Source organism: Talpa occidentalis, unplaced genomic scaffold (genome assembly GCF_014898055.3).
Source record: "Talpa occidentalis isolate TD23 unplaced genomic scaffold, MPIMG_talOcc4v2.1 talOcc4.7, whole genome shotgun sequence".
NCBI classification, from domain to species: Eukaryota; Metazoa; Chordata; class Mammalia; order Eulipotyphla; family Talpidae; genus Talpa; species Talpa occidentalis.
Window position 1 is genome coordinate 132,573,927 of NW_023605083.1, and position 15,620 is coordinate 132,589,546.

At 53.4% G+C, this 15,620-nt stretch overlaps 1 protein-coding gene across 3 annotated transcripts in view; it reads right to left on the minus strand.

The window, feature by feature from the left end:
• Positions 1 to 3,802: 3,802 nt before the first annotated feature.
• The window catches only part of GRB2 (growth factor receptor bound protein 2), a 69,601-nt gene continuing 57,783 nt past the window's right edge, over positions 3,803 to 15,620 (minus strand). For all 3 annotated transcript variants that reach the window (XM_037495322.2, XM_037495323.2, XM_037495321.2), the window contains 4 exons: positions 13,710 to 13,807; positions 8,129 to 8,251; positions 4,980 to 5,148; positions 3,803 to 4,337 (listed from right to left, as the gene is read on the minus strand). In XM_037495322.2, the coding sequence (XP_037351219.1) occupies positions 4,152 to 4,337; positions 4,980 to 5,148; positions 8,129 to 8,251; positions 13,710 to 13,807 (576 nt within the window). In that variant the 3' untranslated portion in view covers positions 3,803 to 4,151. The remainder of the gene's footprint in view (positions 4,338 to 4,979; positions 5,149 to 8,128; positions 8,252 to 13,709; positions 13,808 to 15,620) is intronic.

The window sequence follows — 15,620 nt, forward strand, 5'->3', positions numbered from 1 at the left end:
ACAGGCAGACTGACTAAAGTACACTGCTGAGGGGAGCAGCGGGCGAGACAGGAGAGGTCTGCCGTGCCATGTGGGTAGCTCCGAGGCCAGCTGAGATGGAACAGGCACTACAGAGCTACAGACAGCTTCACAGCTCTGCACTCAACTGCCTGTGCCACCAGGGAGGCCCCCCAAAAAAAGATTTATTTATACAAGAACTGGTGTACAGGCCAGATATGTGGGAGGGTCAGAGGACTCACCGGAGACAGAGTGGGGAACAGAACAGGCAGACTGAACTACACTGCTGAGGGGAGCAGTGGGGAGACAGGAGAGGTCTGCTGCACCACCTGGGCATCTCCGCGGCAGGCTGGGATCGAACCCGCACTGCAGAGGCTGCGGACAGCTTCACAGCGCTGCACTCCACTACCTGCGCCACCAGGGAGGCCCTCAAACCTAACGTTTTCACCTGGGCTCTCAAGTGGCTTCCTCAGCCTGGGGGATCCCCGACCATCAGGATAGGTGGCAGCCTGATGGAGCCCGGAGTCCTAGCGGGAGCCTTCGTCCAGCCAGCAGCAGGGGCGAGGCAGCGGGGGAGCACGTGTCCACAGGCCACAGCCCCTAGTGCACATGACCTCAGCAACCTCAGCCATAGCTCCAGGCTGTTCTGGGCCCGAATCCTCCTGCCCTGCACCTGCAGGGCCTTCTGTGGGCACAGAGCGGGCAGTGTTCCCCCTGTGCTGGGAGCCCTACAAACCCACCTGCACTCTTGACACTGCAGGGGGCTCGCCCTCTCCTGACTGCATGTCCTATCCCAAAGTCTCCCGAGATGGGGGTGGAGCCCCAACTGCCACCGCTCCCGACTGCTGTCCTCAGTGCCTGTTGGGAAGCCCCTCACCCGCCACCTGGCAGGCCACGCAGGAACCACGGGGAAGGACGACGCACGCATCAAGCAGGGTTGCGGTCTGCGGCTGGGTCTGAGCGGGGTGCCAGCAGCTGGGGGGAGAGGCTGCCAAGAGTCAGGGGAGAAGGGACAGGGCTCTGAGCCTCGGCCCGAGGCGTCCCAGCCCCAGTGGGAGCTCCTTGGCCCCAGGAATGAGGGTCTTCGCCCTGGGGCGATCAACAAGCCCACATAGACAGGAGAGCAGAGGGCATAAAACATAAGCCCGTCGCAGCAACATCTTTTAGACGGGACACAAACTTGACGTGACTGTGTCCCCGCTTAAGAGGTTGGGCCTGGAGGCTCTGAGCATCAAGCGGGTTGGCAGATGTGCTGGTGGCTCAGCACTGCGCGTGCCCACAATCCTGTTCTCACTTCCTCCACAGCCAAGAGTAACTGGGCACGCAGTGGTACCTGCGCATCTGGAGCTGGCTGCCTTGGCAGTGAACACCTCACTCATCTGTCTGGGACTCAGGCCCAAGGGAGGGGCCTGTAACTCTGGAGCTAAGTCTAGGGAGCCCCCAAAGCTTCAGGCATGGGAACCATCTGTTCTGCTGTGCCAGAAGGGCCTGGACCCGCAGCGCCTGCATGACCTGTGAATATGGTGTCTGAGAAGGACCTCCAGGTGCGTAGACACACCCCCACTGCTTTCCCGAGCCATCCAGACACCAGGCAGAGCGAGGGCCCCGACTCAGGAGCACCTCCCGTGGGAAGGCAGACCATCTCCTTCCTCCCTCCAACCCGTCACCCTGGCTGCAGAGGGTAGGACCCGTCACAGCGTCCCCTCTACATCCGGCTTCGACGTGCCTCTCATCAAAGTGGTTGAGTCTGAATAATGTCGGGGAGGCCGAGGCCACCCCAGCTCCTGCTGCAGCAGGGACACTCTGAGGGGTCTCAGCAAGGGGAGCTCACTCGCCATTCCATGCAAGAAGCGGGAGTGTTCCCAGTGGTGCTCCCACCCACCCCGGCTTACAGCCCCACGGGGGGCCGTGCTGAGGCCTGTGTAAGAACAAGACCTCGACTATAAGTGAGCATTCCTCGGGATTCCTTCCTGTTCCATCTCCACACAAGTCTGCAGCCAATGGTGTGTGGCCAGACAGGCTTAGCTGGCTGTCACATCTAGGTCCAGAGAGGTTCGGCAATAGCTGGTTCTAGTCTCTGACCTTCACCTGGCAGGGTGTGTGTTGGTCAAGCCAGCCATGCTTCATCCTCAGAAGGCTCTGGGCCTAGACAAGTTTCCAAAACGGGGCTACGATTTCCTCAGCAACACCAGGTGCCCTGCATGGGCGTCCCCCACAACCTGGGAACCACTGGGTGGGACCTGGGGGTCTGCGCTGTGACCTAAGTGTGGCTTCACGCCTCTGTGGACGCGGCACTGAGACATCCCAAGGAGCTAAGCGAGTTGGAAGGAGGGGCAAACAAGAGCCCCAGCAACCTGAGCTGGCATCTGACAAGGTTCTTAGTTCAGATACGGTGAGGGGGAAGAAAGCAAAGATACAGGGTGAAGAATTCATTGTATGTTTATTATTCACAGTTAATGGCTACCTACCAAATGCTACCGCAGTTAAAGGAGTAAGTACATAGGTCTTTATTTAAACACTGATTTTTTTTAAATATATACACACAAAACTTAGTTCAGCAAGGCTTCTTGATATACACCAAATCCAGAACAAAACAATCAAGCGGTCCAGGTATGCGCGCCAGAGTCCTCTTATCGTCAGTGAGGGGAGAAGCTACCAGAGGGCGAGGCGAGGCGGGTGTCCGACAAGCTCACCTTGGGTCCACCAGGCTGTCCCCCGCCCCGGATGGTCCTGTTTTTGTTGCGGGAAGGGGACTGAGCGGAGAGAGGTTCACAGGCAGGTCCCGAGGTGGGACAGGAAGTCAAGGGGACACGACCTCCCTAATATTTCCAGTCCTCCTGCACCCAACACCCCCCGTTTCCCATGACATCTCCGTCTAGGAGCTGGGTGGCTCTAAACACAGCCCGCTGCGGACGGACCGCGAAGACCATCTGGCTGTTTCTGGAGCGCCGTTCCAGCGTGCACCTGGACAGGGAGGCCGGGCACACAGAAGGTCGAAGCCACCAACAGATGCCCCTGGTTGTCAGAGCGAGGAAGGCGACGTGAATGCTCAAGTCCCTTCCTGGAAGCGCAGTCCAGGCCGCCGGCCACGCCGGGTCACAGTTCAGCTGCGCCCGCGTCCTCTCCTGCCTCTTGTGCCTGCAACTTGCTGGCTCCAGGGCTTGCGCAGGGGTCTCTGGGGCTCACCCAAGGCCCCCACAAGGTCCGTTTCTGAGCCCTCAGCCAGCTGCAGTCAGTGGTGGCTGTGCCACGAGCTCTCCTTCCCTACAGGTCGCGCTGTGCCCCCGCGTGCAGGGACGGGGCTCACAAGCATTAAAGCTGAACCTTCGGGACGCGCGGCTTAGAGCAGGCAGAGCGCCTGCACCCCCTTCTGCTATCTCCTTTCCTCTACCCTGTCTCCCCTCCCGCCGAGGGACAAATATTTACACAGAGCAGGAGACACATGGCTGGAAAGCTCTGGACGGTCTTTAACTTATTTTCAAACAAAACAAATAAAAAAACAACCACTCATAAGCAACCCTCGAAAAAGGAAAAGGCACTATGAGGACATGCTGACACCACTCGGGGCAACGGAGAGGCGCAGGTCTCGGGGGCGCGACATGCCTTGCTGCCATCCCACACTACGGTGCCCACCTCGACACCGGGAGGGCTGAGGCAGGCGCCCACCCACTCCGGCAGAGGCGGCTGGCAGAGGCTCGGCTCCCCCGCCAGCTCCTTTCTGTGCAGACAGGAAGAACAGAAAGCGCTGCTTCTTTCAGTCATTCCGACTAAACAGACATTTTGCATAGAGAAAATACCAGCCCACTTGGTTTCTGTTCTTTATTATTGGCATCAGCTAGGACTACGTGTGGCATTAGACGTCATGCACTGATGGACAGAGGAGAAAAAGGATGAAAAAAGGACAAAGGAGGAAAAGGAGGGCAGCAGTGAAAATTTGTAATAAAAACTCTTCTCTTAATTTATAGGTAAGTTTTGGCATTTTTATATCCAAGGCCCCTCCCACCCCCCAAAGTTCCAACCAAAGTGAGGAGGTCACCGCGTGACCCAGTCAGGTGTCCTGCGCTCCCGCACGGGCCATCAGAGGCGGCTCGTGGGCTGAATTCTTTTGTACGTGTTTTAAATTTTTCACTTTCTTTAAATAACCTCTCCTTGGCTTAGACGTTCCGGTTCACCGGGGTGACGTAGTTGCGGGGGAACATGCCGGTCTGGCCGTGGCAAGCCCCTTTCCACCAGTTGGGGTCTGAATTATCCATGACGTGGATGAAGTCTCCCCGACGGAAGCCCAGCTCTCCATCCTCTTGGGGATCAAAGTCAAAGAGGGCCTGGACGTACGTGGGCTGCTGCAGAAGAGGGGCGGGAAAGAGGCTGTTCCTGGCTGGCCGCCCCTCCCGGGAAGGGCCTCCCCGCCCCCGTCCTCCTGCCCCTCCGACGCCCGCTCTCAGTGAGTTGTCACTGCCCAGGAGATGCCAGGGCCTCCCTCTCAGGGAAGCAGGCGGGCGGCTGGAGGCCAGGGCGCCTTAGTTTAGGCAGGACGCAGCAAGTACCGCTTCAAGGGGAAAGAACCCCAGAAACAGCAGTCAGGGCTTTGCTGACGGGCCCAGCATGTGAACGTGCTCTTGTCCCATCGCACCTCACTCCCACAGCTCCAAGGCTTTCCCGAGGCAGAGGGCAGGGTGATGCCAGCCCACACATGACCAGCACGGTCGAAGCAGGGTGAGTGTGGACCCTGTTCCCATGAGGCACTTCCAGAGTGATTACAGTGGCCCCAGGGACACAGGTGCCAGCCAGCAGTCCCTGCGCGCAGCCTCAGGCAGCCTCTGGGAGAGGCCAACCTCGTGTCTCAGGCTATGAATCTTTAACACGGCCAAGGGAGACATTTTGAACAATGAAGGCAGAAGCCCCAGAAACTCCTCTATAAAGGCGCCGCCGCTGGAGGAGCAACTGCCAAGTGCTCAGCGCCCCTGCTCTCCCCGCGGGCTTACCTGGGGCACCTGTTCTATGTCGCGGAGGAATATCTGCTGGTTTCTGGAGACGGACGTAGACCTGTGGTAATCTACCAGCTCATTCAGGGAATTGAACTTCACCACCCAGAGGAAGTACTTGCCCGCTCCATCTCGGAGCACCTTGAAGTGCTGCACGTCATTCCCAAACCTGGGGGCGCAGAGAGGACGGCAGGGGTCACACAGGTGGAGGCCAGAGGGTGCAGTCCCGGCAACACCCTTCAGCACCCAGGGCTCGGGACTACAGGGCAGCTGACTCCTTGACTGGAGTCAGGGCGGCCCAAGAGTCCCCGACGCTGCCCTCAGGACCAGGGACAGCGTGAGGGGTCCTGCCTGGTGGGTGCGCCCAGATCTGAAGCTGCCTGTAGAATGAACAAGGTTTCCGCCTGAGCCATGCCTCTCTGCCTGCCTGGCACAGAATGGAACTAAGCCTCATTTAAGGCCGGGAGTGCGACTTGTCTTTGAACACGAAGTGACCGAAAAATCTCATGTGACACTTGAAGACTGGGGAGGGGTGGGGGGGGGTGCCTAGGAAGTGAGGTGAGATGCGGGGGACTAGGCATGTTTCAACAATTCTCTTCTAACTGGGAATAGTTCAAAGTCATGTTTTCCGCCCAGTTCTACTTGTGAGAAAAAGAACGTAACAACATACTGGGCCCAGAATAAAAAGAACTCAGGGTCCCACTTCTCTCCCTACAAGAGGTCTATCCCTCCTAACATCCCCCCTTTACACTGGCTCACACGTGCCCGGCCGCATGGTCAAGGCCCACACTGCGGGCCAGGCAGCTGGAACATGGCTCAGAAGGGCTCCGTCTGGGCCGCTCACCGCCAGGGCGCACTCAGCAGGATCTGCAGAGTGAATGAGGGACCAGCTCTTCTCTCCTTCAGTCTTGAAGTATCAAGAACTGGCTTAAAAACAGCCCGGCAGGTGGCAGCACTGAGCTGCAAGGAAGGCACCAGCACGGAGATTATACCAGAAAACAGGGGGCTGGAAAATCAGGGCTGGGGGTGGGTGGGGAGGACACAGGCACAGGGCATCTTTCAGGCTCCACAGCAGCCCACTCCCACTGGTGCCAAGAAGATGGTTTCTGAAAAGGGCTGCTGACCACTGCAAATGTTTTCATCACAGACTTAGCATCTTGAAACTAGAGAAACATCTTAGACACCGGATCACTGAAACTTTCTGTTTGAGCTGTCAAGGGCAGGTAACAACACTTGTTTTAAATTTTATTTCCAAAACAAACTACATGGACTCTCCAAAGCTTTCATTTGGACACACAGTGAGAAGAGCCGCTTAATCACAGGCCAGTGTGAAAAGGAAAGCAGACGACGAACCACGCAAGTTAGCGAGAAGCCACCTCAAGATGCTCTTCACCACACCCTCATCTGCATGTTTAATCAAGGGCATCAAAAAGTCACTGCTTCTGTGCAAGTGGGAGGACGGGGGAGGACGGGGTAGATGGGCAATCTCCGCAGCGTCACTGCGAACTGCACATGCTCACGGAGAAAGCCTACTGTACCCAGCTCTCTCCTTTCGACGAGCCGCCAGGACAGCTAGGCCAGGGTGGCTCCACAGTAGATGCCAATGAACGTTGGTGGGAAGAACACAAAACTGCACGTTTGAAGACTGTCAAGCTGTGAGATCAGATACAAGTATCTACATTTCCAAAACCTGTATTTTAACCACAGATTAAAAGATTTGGTCCTAAAATGAAACACGGTTTTCAATTTCTCTTTAGAAGTGAAAAACCTTTATATCATTTGTAAATGGCAACTAAATTGTTTTACAGTCTCCATTTAAAAATAGTCAATATAATTTCAAAAGTGAGCTGAGTTTGGGCCTCCCTGGCAGCATAAGGGGTTAAGCACTGCACTGTGAAGCAATCAGCAGCCTCTGCAGTACGAGTTTGATCCCCGCCCGGCCAGGGAGCAACCCACATGGCGCAACAGACCTCTCCTGACTCGCCTGCTGCTCCCCTCAGCAGTGTACTTTGGTCAATCTGCCTGTTCTGCTCCCCACTCTGTCTCTGGTGAATCCTCTCACCCCCTGCATCTCTGGCCTGTACCCCAGGCTCTTGTATGCATAAATAAATCTTTAAAAAAAAAAAAAAAAGTGAGCTGAATTTTTAACCAAATAATTTTTCATCTAGAAATCATGGAGTGAGTTTTCTAGGAGAGAGGTTCACTTGATAATATAGTTGCCAGAGAAGGACTGGATTTAAAAAAAAAAAAAGGAAATGACAATTTGATTAAAAATTCCTTTTTTTTTTAAAAAAAAGATTTATTTTGTACAAGAACCGGGGTACAGATCAGATGTGCGGGAGGGTGAGAGGATTCACCAGAGACAGAGTGGGGAACAGAACAGGCAGACTGATGAAATACACTGCTGAGGGGAGCTGCGGGTGAGACAGGAGAGGTCTGCTGCACCATGTGGGACCCTCACCAGCCGGCTGGGATCGAACTGGCGCTGTAGAGGCTGCAGACAGCTTCATAGAGCTGCACTCAACCGCCTGCGCCACCAGAGGAGGCCCTTGATTAAAAATTCTTTTTTCAGAGATAAGAATGATTTGCTTAAGAACCCCAAAGAACCCACTGATATTCTCTAAGACTGCTGGGATGGTGAAACTCCCCGCCTTCACCATTCCCTGAGTGCCAGCTCCTCCAGGTAAATTCACCACTTGGGAAAGTGAAAACCCCATATCCTTGTGAGGTAGGTGAGCAGCCTAGGACAGCGGTGGTAGATTTACGTTAGATATTCGGGTAAGGCAGCTGAAATAGCAACCAGGTACGCTGTTAGAGCTGCAGGGATCCCACAGAGGGCAAGGGTCTTGGATGAGGAAACAGCTGTGTGTGTCGAACTCTAAGGGGCAGTGGCGACTGGGGAAAACTGGTGAGCACAAGGCACCCAAAGTGCAGCTGCTGTCCAGTGAATGGAGACCTTTTTCCATATGGATATTGCAACCTGACTGTTAAAATGAGCCAGAAATCAGGGTTCTAATAATATAAAGTTCCATCCCGGCTTATACTCCACCAGTGTGTGACCTCTGGTTTGTGCAGCCAGACACCTGGCTTGTGGCTTCGGTTTCCAGCAGTCGGAGACGGACTCCGGGCAAGCACAGGGAAGCACTTACTTGACAGACAGGGAGAAGTCCCCAGGAGCACTCTCACTCTCTCGGATGAGAAAGGCTCCGTCATGCCGCTGCTTGCTGAGCATTTCTTCTGCCTTGGCTCTGGGGATTTTGCCAAAAAACCACCTAAGGAAGGAAGGCAAGCCAGTCAACATCTGGTCCCATACAAAGAAACGGGATATGTGGCCTCTGAAATGTGAAGGAGCGTCCCTTGCCAGAGGAAGCGCCTCCCCTGTCACCCTCCAGTCTCAACATGCCCTCCGGTCAGGTGCACCCCTGAGGGACACACCAGCGGCTGGACCATCTCCCTTCAAACGACGTCACCCCATCCACTCTCCAGAGTGACTCATGAGGTGTGATCGCCAGCCACTCTGTCTAGGAAGACACTACCGAATGTGGCTCCCACCAATCAGTGTCCTTCTGACTCATCAGCAAGGCCTGGGGAAAGCCCAGACAAGCAGTGGATGAGGCGCACAAGGGAGCAAGACCCCTTCCTGCAGCCACATGGAGGACGCAGGGAGAAGGGTCGGGGCAGGAAGCCTGGGAGCCCTGAAGGTGGAGACAGGCCCAATGGGAGGAGGAGGGGCTGGGGTCTGAGGCTGGCCCAGCTCTCAGCTCTCAGGCCCAGAGGGTAGCTTTCATGAACACCATTATTTAACTTATGCAGAAGCAGCTAGTTATAAAATGTAGCTTTTCATTTAAAAATGGTTATAGATTCTTCTGCTCCTCATGCTAGCTCACCTTGGCCACAAGAAAGAGTGGGCAAACAGAGTTGTGGGAGCAATGGCCATGGCCAGCCAGTGGGAAGAGGAGCTGTAAAAAAGCCTTAAAGTCAGGGCCTCCCTGGTGGCACAAAGGGTTAAGAGCAGCGCTGTAAATCTATCTACAGCCACTGCAGCACAAGTTCGACCCCCATCCCCAGTGGGCTAGGAAGCAACCCACATGGTGCAGGAGACCTCTCCTGTCTCGCCCGCTGCTCCCCTCAGCAGTGTTTTCCGTCAGTCTGCCTGTTCTGTTCCCCACTCTGTCTCTGGTGAATCCTCTCATTCCCCACACCTCTGGCCTGTACCCCAGCTCTTGTATGCATAAATAAATCAATCTTAAAAAAAAAAAAGAAAAAAAATCCTAAAGTCACATAGGGCCTAACTATTTCACAGGAAGCTATTACTCATCAGGATGGGGCACTTGGACCTAGCTTGTCCTTAATTTGTTCTTTAAGATTTATTTATTTATGCATATAAGAACTGGGGTACAGGCCAGAGGTATGGGGAGTGAGAGGATTCACCAGAAACAGAGTGGGGAACAGAACAGGCAGACTGACGAAATACACTGCTGAGGGGAGCAGCGGGCGAGACAGGAGAGGTCTACTGCGCCGTATGGGTAGCTCCCTGGCCGGGAGACCAAACTCGTGCTGCAGTGGCTGCCAACAGCTTCATAGGTTGCATCTTAACCTCTTGCGCCAAGCCACCAGAGAGGCCTTATTTTATTTGTTCTTTTTAAAAAGCAACAACTTTTCTTACAGATCAGACAGACCCATCTGCCGCATCAGACTCCTTGCTGGTGACTGACAGTCACTAAGTACTAAGTACACCAACTAGAATAACAAAGGCACCAAATAGTCCATTAAAGCTATAAATCTTACTCGTAAGCAACAGCACTGCAGGATGTCTCTGAAACAGCAGACCACACTAAAACTCACACAGGGGCCTCCCCGGTGGCGCAGCAGTTGAGCGCTGGGTTGCGAAGCTGCCCGCAGCCTCTGCAGTGCCAGTTCGATCCCTGGATGCTCCTGATCACCGGAGGAGGATCCCACACGGCGCGCAGACCTCTTCTGCCGCCCGCTGCTCCCCTCAGCAGTGTACTTTCGTCCTTCTGCCTGCTCTGCTCCCAGCTCTGGCTCTGGTGAATTCTCTCACCCTCCCGCGCTTCTGACTGTACCCAGTGCTTGTATAAATAAATAAATAAATCTTCAAATAAATAAATAAAAATAAATAAATCTTTTTAAAAAAAAAAAATAAAACACACAGAAAGGTGTGAGCTCCTAGGCTGGTACATTCACAGGTTTGAATGTTCTGGATCACAAAGGGCAGCCACCTCCTACATACACAACGGACTCCCGGGGGAGTCCTCCAGGGCCTGGAGTCAGGCCACATGAGAGGAGCCACACACTAAAGAAAAAGAAGGACCCTCCCAAGGAAGCGACAGCCCACAGCGCCGGGACTGCCCAAGTGTTTCACAGAGGTTCAAGGGCCATGCACCTTCCTCCTGGAGCAGGCAGGCATTCTCCTTCTTCCCTTGTTATTAAGGTGTGAGTAATGACTGCAAAGGAGCATGGCCTAGATGCGCATGACGTGGAACTACGGACCCTCCCCTCCAGCTCCCAGCAGTGCGACTGGTGGCAGTTGCAACCGTGGGTTTCAGGCTTTTCCTTTTCGTGAATACATAGGTGGCATCGCAGCTTAAAATGAACTCAATTTCATCTCCAATTTTAAAAAGAACCATAGTGGAGGACGCTAATTGGAATTTTTCACAAAATACACCTGTTAGGTAAGCAGCCAACTTAAGACACAGAGCACCGGGAGGCTATTCCACGCCACAAGACTTCCTTGGCCCCTGCTCCCCTCCTGTTTCTTGTGTCCTGCGACATGAGGGCCCGTGCCCTCTGAGAGGAGTCTTCACTCCTCAGTTAAAACATTTAAAGGGCCTCCCCGGTGGTGCAGCGGTTGAGCGCTGGGCTGCGAAGCTGCCCGTAGCCTCTGCAGCGACGGTTCGATCGCTGGCTACTGAGCGAGGGTCCCACATGGCGCGCAGACCTCTCCTGCCGCCCGCTGCTCCCCTCAGCAGTGGACTTCGGTCCTTCTGCCTGCTCTGGTCCCAGCTCTGGCTCTAGTGAATCCTCTCACCCTCCCACACTTCTGACTGTACCCAGAGCTTGTATAAATAAATAAATAAATCTTAAAAACAAAAAACAAACACACAACAACATTTAAATACCACGGGGCCCTCTTCGGTGGAGCAGTTCATGACAGCGCGATCAAGCTATAGCCAGACGCTGCAGCACGAGTGCGGCCCTGCCATCTCCTAGCGTGTGCCCTGGTAAACGTGATTCATGTCTCTGGATGGTGATGTTTGTGTGGAGTTAACATGGGCAACAGCTTAGAAATCTTTAAAAGATGGGTTTGCACCAGCATCCATGGGAAGGCTCTCCTTCCCACACCCTTTTCCATTCACCTGCAGCCGTGCCCCTGGCTGGCAGGAGCAGCGCACCTGGGCTGCCCCCATGCTGCAACACGAATAATGTCCACAGTCACCTTGGAGTTTGTTAACAGGTCCCAACCAACGCTGCCTGGCCAAGAGCAAGCCCCACCGGGCACGTGCCCACGAAGCCCGACCCTCCCAGCCTGGCACGGAAGCAAGAAAGGAGGCCTTTCTGGTATTTTCTCAAGAGTCAGGTTCAAAATGCCACTGCCCCACGAAGCAATCTGAAGAAAACAAGGATTTAGAGACCCAGGAAGTTCCCTCAATATGAAAACTGCAGTGTGATGTTCTGCCGAGGAAACTGTTGCCGCCGGAGCCCCTGCTCCTGGAGTCAGCGACCACAGCCCTCAGCCTCTTGTGACCCCAGCGGAGTGTAACCCGCCATCTAAGATCTTTGAGAAATTTTAAAGGGTTGCTGTAAAAAAAAATGAAAAAGGAAAAAAGAGACCATGTGACATAACAGACTGGGAGTGCCCACAAAGCCCAACCTATTTCTCATCTGCTCTTCTGCAGAAAGCATTCCCGCAGCCCTACCCATCTCCCGCTTGACGGCATGGGGGAGGCGGCGCTGTGCCACTCAACGAGCACCCCACTCCATAGGCACACCCCAGCCACTCCTCCTGGGGGCAGGCCAGGGTGCTGCTGTGGTCCAGGAAAGCCCACACCCGCCAAGGGGCACAGAGGGAGCGGCTATGGGGGACAAAGTGGGGCCTGGCCCACTTCCCAGGAGGCTTAACAAACTCGAGCTCATCTTTGCAGCCTTCTGGCCATCAGCACCCATGCGCCACGGCAGCCCCCGATGTAACGTTACAGACTCCCCAAGGGAGCAGCCCTGTCCATCCACTGATAGGGGTTCAGGGCTCTCTCTCCAAAGATTCCAGAGCTTCTGGCTTTTATGATCATGAACAGCTTGGCTTGTACAGGAATTTGGGGCTAAGTATTCATTTAAAAGTATTTGCTGAACTACCATGTGCAAAAGCACGTTATAGCGGGTGTAAGAGCAGAAGACAAGTACTCCAAGGATCCAAAATCTCTGGTGTCCAGAAGTGCTCAGACTCCTATAGTTACTAAGATACAGGATTGTACAAGTTCTCCCAGAACAAAACCCAGGAAAAAACACTTTACGGATGTGCAAATCGTTCAGTGGAAGAGTTATTGAGCCATTTTGAGGTGTCTGGTTCTCTCCTATTACCTGACAGCAGGGTACCCCCACCTCTCTCGAGGCTAAGCTTCTTGAAGACTTCATATTAACATCACGGGGAGTTTATTAAGCATAACTGAACACAGATGCTACCTCCCCAGCACCAAGAGCTGTCTCTGCCACACAGGAAGGACCCTGAGCACCCATGACCGACCCTTGAAGCTGGGAGAGCACGGTACAGAGAGGCTCCTGAATCAAGCTTCATTTTAAAGAGGATGAGGCACCTTTCCAGAACTGGCTCCATGCATCAGGCAGCATCGGCCCAACCTTAGTTACTAGTGGGGGTCCCCACTGAGAGCAGAGAAACCACACCCCACTCTCTACCTCTCTGTACTATGAGTCATTCGTAAGTTACTGGCATTGAGACAGAGAGAAGTTGTCCTCGTGTAGAGTGAGGAATGGACTATGATCCTGGGACCCTTCAAGCTCGGGGACGCGAGCTACGTGCAGGCTGTGCGTAGGGCGCCCAGGGGACTGTACACAGCGAGGCGTGGCTCCGATCTTTGCTTTAGTGCTTGGGAGGAGGAGAAATGACGGGTATGCAGTAGAGTGGTGATAATGGGGGGCAGCAGCAAACGGATTGCTATCTGAGGTGGGCCCGGACATCTAAAAATCTCAAAAAATGGAGGACAAGGGCAGCTCTAATAGGGTACTGAGAACCTATGGTACCTCAAGCATTGTGCTCTGGGTAAAGGTTACTGAGACGGGTTCCACAGGGAATTCAATCAATACAGAAGCGGCCTAAGCATCCTTCACTCACAAAATGCAGAATTATGCAACATACCTGGCCCCCAGGGTTTCCTAGAAAAAGAATTATGAAACTCCATAACCAAAGCTTTATTATTTAAAGATCACTGACAGTTACTATCAATCTAAAACATATGCTATTATGTGGCCTTACGGAGACAACTGTTTTACATAAAACCATCACTTCGCTATTTAAAGATAACCAGCAATGATTATCAACTTAAAAAGTACACTGTATTAATCAACATCAATGTGCTTGCTAATTTCTTGGGAAGACAAGGACTACAAAGTATGAGCTCTATCCCAGGGGCCTAATTTTTAGGAACATTTTTCTGAAGCAGGGGCAGGCCTGACCCTGGAGCCCACAGAGCCACTTACGGGTGTGGCTTCATCTCTATGTAGTTCTTGGGGATGAAGCCGTCCTTCCCATTGAGCTCTGCCTTGTACCAGTTCTGATCACATTCTTCATTCAAAACCTGAAAAGAAAACAAGGGGGAAAAAAAACGATCATTTCCTTTCTACTCTTAAAAGGGCAGCCACGAAGGCCATGATGTTGTTTTAAGTTTGTGAAAGGTATTATTTGAAGTATTACCAGTTACAAGGATGCAAGACTTCCTGTAACTTCAAACAACCAGCATTATGTTAAAGCCTGATAGTTACAATTATAAAGAACTTGTGTCTGGATAAGAGTTCAAGCTCCCAAGCATGTAGCATAAATGCCCCAGTAGAAAAGCAGAAGGGAGAATGAGGAAAACACAATAGGCGGGCTTTGGAGAGCAGGTTCTAGAACAGCAAACACCAACACTGCAGCACAAGAGAGCCCGGGAAAGACCACACCACCCAGGAGGAGTGAGCAGGAAAGTCTTCTCCAGAGAGTATCAAGCCAAGCTCCAGAGCCACAGGCCCAGCCACGCCCTACTGTCTGCCGAGGCTAATGCAGACGGGGCCAGCCACCAAGCAGCTGAGCACACCCGGTACCCTGCATGGGAAGAGTTTCATCAAAAGCATGACATGTCCTATTCACTAGGTACAGTAAAAAAGCTACCCTCTGAATTCTATATTTCTAACAAATCACACACACACATGCACACACACGCCAAAACTGATTAACCTAAAGGGGAAACAAATGTGAGATGAACTCCAAAATGGTGGGCAAAGGAAAACGGCGCAGACTAGCACAGCGGTCCATGGTCTGCAGTACATGGCATGTCTGCACATGCCAAGCCGTGGAAAAGAGTTGGTAAAACTCATAGCAAACTGATTTATTCAAGATGCTGGATGCCACCGCCCTCAGCGCAGTGCTTCGGAGTGGGCAGGGGAGCCTGGCAGTGACCAGCAGCCACACCGGGCTCCGGGGACTCCCTTCCGGACAGAGCCTGTGTTCTGAGGAGTCCTACAACCAGTGCCTGTGGGGGCAGCCACTGGGGTAAGCGTACACGACAAGGCGGCAAATCCCAGAAGCCGAATCATGTCTTGGGGGGGAGGGACAATCGGTGCCCAGGACATCCCAGTAGCTTCAGTGATGAAAACTTTCTTTTCACTTTCAAAAAATTCATGATATTTGGGGGCCTCCCCGGTGGCGCAGCGGTTGAGCACTGGGTTGCGAAGCTGCCCGCGGCCTCTGCGGCGCCGGTTCGATCCCCGGCTGCTCCCCGGCCACCGGCGGAGGGTCCCACATGGTGCGCAGACCTCTCCTGCCGCCCGCTGCTCCCCTCAGCAGTGTACTTCGGTCCTTCTGCCTGCTCTGCTCCCCGCTCTGGCTCTGGTGAATTCTCTCACCCTCCCGCGCTTCTGACTGTACCCAGTGCATGTATAAACAAAAAACAAACAAACAAACAAAATAAATAAATAAAAACATGCCTCTATTAAAAAAATAAATAAATAAAAAGATTTAAAAAAAAAAAAAATTCATGATATTTGGGCCTCCCCGGTGGCACAGTGGTTGAGCATTGGGTGGCGAAGCGAAGCTGCCCGCGGCCTCTGCGGCGCCGGTTCGATCCCTGGCTGCTCCCCGGCCACCGGAGGAGGGTCCCACATGGCGCGCAGACCTCTCCTGCCGCCCGCTGCTCCCCTCAGCAGTGTACTTCAGTCCTTCTGCCTGCTCTGCTCCCCGCTCTGGCTCTGGTGAATCCTCTCACCCTCCCGCGCTTCTGACTGTACCCAGCGCATGTGTAAACAAAACAAACAAACAAATAAATAAATAAAACATGCCTCTATTAAAAAAAGTACAATGCTATCATTAAAAAAAAAATTCATGATATTTTATGATACGGCGGTGACACACATTAA